The sequence below is a fragment of the Camelina sativa genome, chromosome 2 (assembly GCF_000633955.1).
Source record: "Camelina sativa cultivar DH55 chromosome 2, Cs, whole genome shotgun sequence".
In the NCBI taxonomy this organism is placed as follows: Eukaryota; Viridiplantae; Streptophyta; class Magnoliopsida; order Brassicales; family Brassicaceae; genus Camelina; species Camelina sativa.
The window spans coordinates 19,225,486-19,234,083 of NC_025686.1; the positions used below are offsets into that span (position 1 = coordinate 19,225,486).

At 38.8% G+C, this 8,598-nt stretch overlaps 3 protein-coding genes across 3 annotated transcripts; 2 read left to right on the plus strand and 1 right to left on the minus strand.

Moving 5' to 3' along the window:
* On the plus strand, positions 142 to 2,159 carry LOC104729651 (UPF0160 protein-like). The gene is made up of 7 exons (XM_010448613.2): positions 142 to 435; positions 579 to 725; positions 826 to 924; positions 1,069 to 1,260; positions 1,402 to 1,521; positions 1,609 to 1,680; positions 1,766 to 2,159. Exons 1-7 carry the CDS (start codon positions 169 to 171, stop codon positions 1,988 to 1,990), a joined length of 1,122 nt encoding a protein of 373 aa, XP_010446915.1. The 5' UTR covers positions 142 to 168; the 3' UTR covers positions 1,991 to 2,159.
* Positions 2,473 to 3,591, plus strand: LOC104754169. The gene has a single exon (XM_010476310.1). The coding sequence runs from the start codon at positions 2,473 to 2,475 to the stop codon at positions 3,589 to 3,591; it is 1,119 nt and encodes a 372-aa protein (XP_010474612.1).
* LOC104729660 (serine/threonine-protein kinase WNK8) lies at positions 3,661 to 6,693 on the minus strand. Its single transcript, XM_010448624.2, has 8 exons — positions 6,295 to 6,693; positions 6,070 to 6,134; positions 5,762 to 5,799; positions 5,441 to 5,668; positions 5,128 to 5,348; positions 4,892 to 5,049; positions 4,413 to 4,812; positions 3,661 to 4,325 (listed from the first exon to the last, which is right to left on the minus strand). Exons 1-8 carry the CDS (start codon positions 6,374 to 6,376, stop codon positions 3,751 to 3,753), a joined length of 1,767 nt encoding a protein of 588 aa, XP_010446926.1. The 5' UTR covers positions 6,377 to 6,693; the 3' UTR covers positions 3,661 to 3,750.

Consider the following 8,598-nt stretch of genomic DNA (forward strand, 5'->3'; position numbering starts at 1 on the left):
CGTTTTAACCTGTATTTGAATTTGATGACTTTGTAAAAATTTGGTAACATGAAATGCAAATTAAGGAAAAAAAACAAAAGAAACTTAAGAGGCCCATGGGCCTATACTATGAAGGGTCGTATAAAAAGGTGGAAGAGGCCCATTTGACATTGTATCAGATTTCGTGAGATGTTTCCGGTAACGAAAGGTTTAATCAGAAACTTGTCCTGGTTCCAACTTCGTCTTCCTCCTCTCGTAGCAGCAGCAACAATGGCTCCTTCAAGCGTCGTTAGGGTTTACTCTACCGCTACCTCTCCTTCTCCTTCAGAGCTTTCTGTCAAGAAAGTTGGTACTCATAATGGAAGCTTTCACTGCGACGAAGCTCTCGGCTGCTTCATGATTCGCCTCGTCGATAAATTCTCCGGCGCTGATATCGTCCGTTCTCGTGACCCGAAGGTAACACAAAAATAATCCTCAGACTGTTTAGGAAATGAGTCATTGATTAGTTGCTAGAAATCGCCTGCTTCAGATTTTGGAATTTAGGGTTTTTTGATGGTCAATTTGAAATAAGATTCTCCTTTGTTGTATGTTACTTGTAGATATTGGCAGAACTTGATGCAGTGCTTGATGTTGGAGGTGTTTATGATCCGGAGCATGACCGTTATGATCATCACCAGAAAGGTTTTGAAGAAGTGTTTGGACATGGCTTCAACACTAAGCTCAGTAGTGCTGGTCTTGTTTACAAGGTTATAAAAAAAAGCTACACCATGGTGTTTGTTTGCTGTAACTCTCCTTAAGATTTCAATTTTTAAGTTCTGACTGTTGTTGTTGTTGGTTATACTTCAGCATTTTGGTAAGGAGATCATAGCTAAGGAGCTTAATGTTGATCAAGACCACCCTGATGTTCTTCGGTTGTTTTTAGCTGTCTACAAGAGCTTCATGGAGGTGATTGCAGATTTTCTATATCCAACTCAAATTTTAGTTTCCGTTTATCGTTGTTGGCTTGCTCTTAGTGCATTATTGGTTATTCTTCATATGGATATCAATTCTTGTTTGTTTTGATGACGTTATGTTGCTTAATATTGACAGGCAATTGATGCTGTGGACAATGGAATAAATCGGTATGATACAGATCAGCCTCCACGATATGTGAACAACACACATCTCTCCCCAAGGGTTGGAAGATTAAATCTGGATTGGATTGACCCTGACCAGTCACAAGAGAAGGAGAATGAAGCTTTCCAGCGTGCAATGGCTCTAGCTGGAAAAGAGTTCCTCGAAGTAAGTTCTCTTTTATATAAACACTCTATGTGCTTATTAGTTTTCTCTATGTCTCCATTGCAATGTTAGTTTCCTAGAGACATAACATGTTTCATAAACAAATATAAAGCTTATGGTAGCTTCTTTTACATTGTGTTGTAGAGTGTCCAGTTTCATGCAAGATCATGGTTACCGGCTCGATCAATTGTGATTCAGTGCCTTGAAGAAAGATTCAAGACAGACCCCAGTGGTGAGATCATGATATTGAATAAATTCTGCCCTGTAAGTATTTCAATACCTCGATTCCTCTTATCGATGCCAGTACTATTTGGAGTGTTAAGATTATAACTCTGGTTCTCTTGTGAGCAGTGGAAGCTTCATTTGTTCGAGCTTGAACAAGAAATGAAGATTGAGCCTCTCATCAAATACGTCATCTACCAGGTACACCAACCTTTTAAGATAGAACCACCTGTCATCAAATAATAGGTCTCTAAAACTGGTATGAAATGTGAAAAAAATATAACAGGATGAGCGAGCAAAGCAGTGGAGAGTTCAAGCAGTGGCGGTCGCACCAGACAGGTTTGAGAACCGAAAGCCTCTCCCTGAGAAATGGAGAGGCCTTAGGGATGAAGAACTCTCTAAAGCTGCTGAGATTCCCGGTTGTGTCTTCGTCCACATGAGTGGCTTTATCGGGGGAAACCAATCCTACGACGGCGCTTTATCCATGGCTCGAACCGCCCTCACTCTCTGACTCAGCACCACATAATCATTTTGCCCATTAACCCCATTGAGAGAGGGAGAGAGAGAGGATTTTGTTCTACAATTTCTGTTTTCATTGAGTGAGCTGAGAAACCCATTGAATGATTTTTTCTTTGAATGGAATCATATTTTCAAAAATCAAAACCTATGTGATTCATTTTCTTCAAGGTTTATAGAATTTTTAATTACAAAATATATTATCTTTGGTCAAAAAGCATTTGAATAATTAAGTTTCATAATTTATAAAAAATAAAACTTTATTTGACAAAGAAAAAGAAAATCAACTTTTAAATTGATCTTTACCCCAAAAAAAAAAAGAAAAAAAAGAAAGAGGACATATCGTCGAACAGATGGAGGGCAGTAAACGATCGCTATGATCTGAGATATTTCACTTTTAATTCTTTCTCTCTTAATTTCGCTTTCAGATAGTTTCCGAGATCGAGATTGTTTAGCTGCGTCGCTAAAGAAGAATCTATGGCGATCTCAGGCGAAGCAGACAAAGAAGAAGCTGCTACTCCAATCCCAGATGGTAACAAGTTCGTATACCAAATCCTCAATGGTCCAAACGAACAATGTTTTGAGAATTTCCGAATGGACAAGCCTGTCTTCTATAAGCTCTGTGATCTCTTTCAGACCAGAGGCTTATTGCGTCACACTAACCGTATCAAGATCGAGGAACAGTTAGCAATCTTTCTGTTCATCATTGGTCATAATCTTCGAACCCGAGCTGTTCAAGAACTCTTCTGTTACTCTGGTGAAACCATTAGCCGCCACTTCAACAATGTTCTGAATGCAGTTATTGCAATCTCTGTTGATTTGTTTCAATCCAATCCGGATTCTGATACCTTAGAGGATGATGATGATGATCCTAGATTCTATCCTTATTTCAATGACTGTGTTGGTGTTGTTGATAGCTTTCATATACCTGTTATGGTTGGAGTCGACGAGCAAGGTCCGTTTCGGAACTGCAGTGGACTTCTTACTCAGAACGTTCTTGCAGCTTCTTCCTTCGATCTTAGGTTTCGTTACGTATTAGCTGGTTGGGAAGGTTCAGCTTCTGATCAACAAGTTCTCAGTGCAGCTTTGACTCGGCGTAACAAGTTACAAGTCCCTCAAGGCAAATACTACATTGTAGATCACAAGTACACGAATCTTCCTGGCTTTATCGCTCCCTATCACGGTGTCTCAACCAACTCAGGAGAAGAAGAAGCAAAGGAAATGTTCAATGAGCGACACAAGTTGTTGCATCGAGCTAGTCGCCGGACTATTGGAGCTTTGAAAGAACGGTTTCCGATTCTGACATCAGCTCCACCGTATCCTCTGCAAACACAAGTGAAGCTGGTGATTGCGGCTTGTGCATTGCACAACTACGTCCGCTTGGAGAAACCAGATGACATGGTGTTTAGAATGTTTGAAGAAGAGACTATGCAGGAAGCAGGAGAAGATAGAGGAGTGGCGGCTTTACAAGAGGAGGAGATAGAGGGGCATGAACATGGGTTTCCACCAGAAGAAGTTGGAGATAGTTTAAGGCTAAGAGATGAGATCGCATCTAATCTCTGGAACGATTATGTGCAAAATCTGTCTACCTTTTAAATAAATGTTAGCTTCTTCTTTAACAGTTTTTTTTTTTTTTTTTTTTTTTTTTTTNTTAGTTTGTTTAAGTAAAAAAAATTCTTTACATCAAATCAAATATATCCAAACACCAAAAGTAATGTAACACCAATCTCAGGGGAAGAAGAGTAAATATCAAAATCAGGAGATGATCACAGCTTTTTGCTTTTTCGTGATCCATTTCCGCTTTGCGTTCTCTATAGCATCCTCTTTCAGTTTCAGTAGATCTTGGAAGGACCGGTTAAACTGTGACTCGATCAGGTTCAGTTCCGTCTTGAGGTCTTCTGGGTAGTCATTGTCTGAAATGGAAAGATTGTAGATGGTTGACATCATTGAGCAAGAATCCAGAAACGAGTTCATCGACTCTGCATCTCGACCAGCCTCCATGGCAGCGTTTGCGTTGTTTGAAGAGAAGGGTAAGTAATAGTCTGCGGATATGTCTGACTTCATTGATTGCCCAGCAGCTTCTTCATCTTTCGAGTTCACAGTTTGCTGATTTGCTGCTTCATGATCGTCATGGGCTACATGTGGAGAGTTCTGATTATGATGCGACGAGGTTCGGTCAGAGTTAAGTTGCATCATCAAGTCATCTATCATATCAGCTATCACAACAACTTCTTCGCTTGTTAGATGCAGTTCCTCAACCATTTCCTCAGCGATTGCCTTAGCTGTGTCAGAGTGCAGATAGAATGCAAAGTGTACGATTCGACATTTACCTGTATTAGGACATTCAGTTGATTCAGCAAATGAAAACTGTGAGAAGATTGAGTCTGGATAGAAGATATTTGTTATAGAAAACGAACCAGATGAGCCAGCAATACGCAGAAGCATTGCTGCTGTGACATCATCACTCCTCTCTCCTCTCAACCTGAACTCTTTATTCTCTGCAAACCTCTGAAGTTCGATCGTTTGGCACCATGAGTAGTCTTCATTGCTTTTACGAGAGGAGCCACTGGAGACACTTCTATTCTCGTTTTGATCCACATCCATGGGAAGATGTTCATGGTGTGGTGGTCTCACAGGTTTAGATGCTGTGCTTGATGAAGCAAGAAGAGCAGAGTCCTTGCACCCATCTCTTGCAAGAAACGGGTCCTTCGAGAGATCTAGAGCAGTTGGTCTTAAAGAGGCAGGAAGAAGACATTTCTCTATAAATTGCCTAACTTGAGGATCATCAACTTTGTTGAGAGATTGAGGCTTTATACCCTGCGAATGCAAAGTTTCAAAGGGGAGCCCAATTTCAACATATAATTGTGATGGAAAGTCAAGATCGTGGAAGACTTACCGAGGTGACCTTTTTATAAATTTGAGCCTGGTTTCTGCACTCGTTGTATGGATATTCACAGGTTACCATCTCCAACATACACATGCCAAAAGAATAGATGTCCACAAGCTCATTGTATTCCTCTTCATACAGCTCAGGCGCCATGAATTCAGGAGTACCTGAATGCGCTCAAAAATTGTCAGCTAGAGTAGATTTTTCAAGGGTCTAGGAAGGAGGATGTTTTTATGGTGTATTACCTATCACACTTCGTGCAGTGGGTTGCTGCAGAACAGTTGCGAGTCCGAGATCTCCAATTTTGACCTCTCCAGTATTTCCATTGACAAATATATTGTCACACTTAAGGTCACGGTGAATAACAGGAGGAGTCTGAGAATGCAAATAGTTCAAGCCTTTGAGAATCTGCCTTGCCCAGTTCTTGATGGCCTTGGGATCGACCTTCCTATGCTTCTTACGGTATCTTCGCGCATCGAAAGAAGTGGTGATGAGAAGAAAACAAAAAACGAAGGATCATAATAACAGAAGAGAAGTGAGGAGGAGATAGATACTTACAGCCTGAGACTACCAGAGGTGAAAAGCTCAGTGATCATGTTAATAGTCTTGTTCTTTTCGTCAACCCAAGAGTAGAAGAGTTTGATGATGTTTTCATGTTTTAGAGCTTTTAGTAGATGAACTTCAGAATAAAGCCTTTCAAGTTGACCAGGCATCTGCATTACATCCTCAATGCTAACTAGGTTCCAAGCAACTTCAATCCCGTCTATTTCGTCAAACGCCTTATATCTGGTATATATATATATCGGAGAGTTAACAAACAAATCAGAATAATTTTCCTTTGCAACTAAAACATAAAAGCATAGGGTGTAGGAACCATACACAGTCTTGAAAGCTCCTCTCCCCAGGACATCATCATACTGAAGAATGGAACAAAAAAAAGGATGAATCACTCTTTTGTTTTCCACCATATATACTATCCATAACAACAATGCAACATGATCTTAAAGTTGATTGTTCCAAATGTATGTGTAACAATAACATAGATTAAAATTTGAAACGCATATATCAGTAACCGAAACACATTGCTATTGGCTAAGTCATTCAAACGTTCTGATCATTTTCCTCATAATTGAAAGATTCAAAACTCAACAAAACGAGAATGAGAGAGGAGAAAACGGTGAGTGTACCCTGATGTAACGGCCAGAAGGATCTTTCTCGGCGAAATCAGCCTCTTCCATGGAAGATATTTGACCTAAAAATCCAGAACCAGAAGCCATATATGTGTATGCACAAACAAAACAAACAAACCAATCGAAACAAATGAAGGGAGCGGAGAGGAGGTTTTGAGGTGAGATTACAATTGAAAGGAAAAAAAAAAAAAGAGATCGAGGAAGGGAGATTATTATTATTACAGGAAGAAGAAAAAAAGAATGGGCTATAAGAAATGGACGGAGAAGACGGAGATGATGATGATACAATCGGAGAAAGCCTCATGAGCGAAGCAATACGAATCGATTGAAGAAGATCGGAAACGGAGTTTAGCGGCGGAAGGAATCATCCCCTTCATTTCTCCGATTTGTCGATCTCTCTCTCCACCCCCTCCGTCGTGATTATCCGTCTCTGTCTCTTTTATCAGAACAAATAATCCTTCTTCCATTCATGATGATGATGATCCTCCATGATTTTTGCAAGAATCTAAAGAGAGTTTTATTATTGTATTATTGCGATGAGATCGATGGAGAAATCAAGAAGCAGAGGAAGAAGGAAGAAGGATGATGATGAAATCGATAGGGAATAATAATAATAATAAAAAAAAAAGGAGGCGGCCACCAAATAAATCGGGAAAGTCAAATTATCTGTCTTTATCGAACCAATAAGTAACGCTCTCTTTTCTCTTCTCAACAAATTAATAAATTTGGCATTCTATTTTCATTTATTTCAGGCCTTTTTTTAATATCTATTCGTCATTTTTCAGGTTTGGAGTACTAATTTCTTATATATATTAAAAAGTTTTGTTAATCGTTTATTTTTTATTTTCTTTCTAAATCATCTGAAATATGTTACTATTGCAAAGGTTGTTTTTTTTTTTTTTTTTCAATTAAAATAAGAAAATTGTGGAATTTTAAAATTCCTGGATCATTTACCATATACCATTGATAATGTACTTTACTACTTTTATTAAGGTTTTTAAATTACTACTCGGATAATAGATATAACTATAATTCAAATTTAATTTATCTTGATTGGTAGAGCATTAATACAAAGATCTACATCATTTTGTCGTTGAATAATATATTTTTGTGTTACCCTCTGCCTCTTTTACTAGGTTCACTTGTTTCCATTGTAGTGATTGCAAGATCAGCAGTTTGAAATGGACTAGCGAGGTGATCCTTATCAAGCACTATGTTTTCACTAGTGGTGTTTTGGGGAGCAATTGCTATTGCAGCTGCTAGGATACTTTTAGACGTTCTCCATTAGGTTATTATTTTCTTCATGGTTTAGTCTATGCCTTCTGTCTACTTTCAGATGGATCTGCGCAGGAAATCATATCTCTGCAGTCTGCAGCAGTATTAAAAAAGAGTAATGAAATCTAAATAATAACCGTTATAAAGTTTTCAAAATTTTGTTAAGGAACAAGCTATTATCCAGATCTCACCTAACTTTTGTTAAGATAAGTGTCTAGAATGGGATTTGGATGATAGCTTGTTCCATAAAGCCTCAATAAAGTGCCTAGGAAAACATACCAAAAGCAGCATTGAAGAAGAGTTGTGAGATCTATTTTGGTGAGTTTCATTCTTTTTTTATTTGTCTTCTTCCATGTTTACTATAATACGGGTAAATACCATTAGATAAGACACTTTTTTTTTTGGACAAACTAACTTGCTTTCATTCATTCAAATAAGAACAAGTACAAAGAGAAGCATTGAAGACACCCAAAGATTAAAAGCATTACAACAAAATGCATTCCCCAATGCCATAAAAATATAGATAAGGTTCATCAATTTTATATCCACGAGAGTTTTGAGACAAGGGCTTGGAAGCGCATTGAAACATGTGAGATCATGGTGAATCGAGAGATCATCCTTGAAGGATACGAGAGATGACATATTGGTCACTGTCAAGAGACGTCATGACGTTGAAGAAGGAATCAATGCTATGATTCTCACTGGAGCGAGCTGAACTACCCAAGGTAGCGTGATAGCAAGGATTCGGGAGACTATGGTGTTATAGTCAGTTGAGGTTAGTTTTGAAACCCAAAGCGAAAGGTTTATAACTCCTTGATAGATTGTGACACAATCTTTGTAGCATAGGATCTGGATGGTGGTGAGAGTACGCTGCTTGAGAACAATAGATGAGTTGCTTGGTAAAAATTGGTGCTTGAACATGAGAGTCCAAGGTCACAATTAACACCCCGGCAAGAATGGTTCAAGATATTTGGATCATAGGTCTGCAAGCCTTGATAAGCATACCACAAGTCCCTAAAAACAGCTAATACCAGGGTTCGCACAAAATATATGGAAAGCCAAAACAACACTGGTGATACCTCTCTCACATGGACTGGAGTCTTCGACCAAGGAATAGAGGAGATCGATCCAGATATTGTCTTAAGCGTTGCATAAGAATTGTGAAAACTGAGCTGGGGATATTAGCCTTATAATTTTGATAATAGCTGTTGGGCTTGGGCCTTCTTGGAGAAAGTGGGCCAATAATGGAAA

Excerpts from the sequence above, each read along its gene's own strand:
- LOC104754169 (XM_010476310.1), top strand. The coding sequence starts at position 2,473 with ATGGCGATCTCAGGCGAAGCAGACAAAGAAGAAGCTGCTACTCCAATC.
- LOC104729651 (XM_010448613.2), top strand. The coding sequence starts at position 169 with ATGTTTCCGGTAACGAAAGGTTTAATCAGAAACTTGTCCTGGTTCCAA. Across the intron at positions 1,261-1,401 it reads CTGGAAAAGAGTTCCTCGAA|AGTGTCCAGTTTCATGCAAG; the intron begins GTAAGTTCTCTT and ends ATTGTGTTGTAG. Across the intron at positions 1,522-1,608 it reads TATTGAATAAATTCTGCCCT|TGGAAGCTTCATTTGTTCGA; the intron begins GTAAGTATTTCA and ends TCTTGTGAGCAG.
- LOC104729660 (XM_010448624.2), bottom strand. The coding sequence starts at position 6,376 with ATGAGGCTTTCTCCGATTGTATCATCATCATCTCCGTCTTCTCCGTCC. Across the intron at positions 5,800-6,069 it reads CTTCTGGCCGTTACATCAGG|TATGATGATGTCCTGGGGAG; the intron begins GTACACTCACCG and ends TCCATTCTTCAG. Across the intron at positions 4,813-4,891 it reads TTTATAAAAAGGTCACCTCG|GGTATAAAGCCTCAATCTCT; the intron begins GTAAGTCTTCCA and ends TTGCATTCGCAG.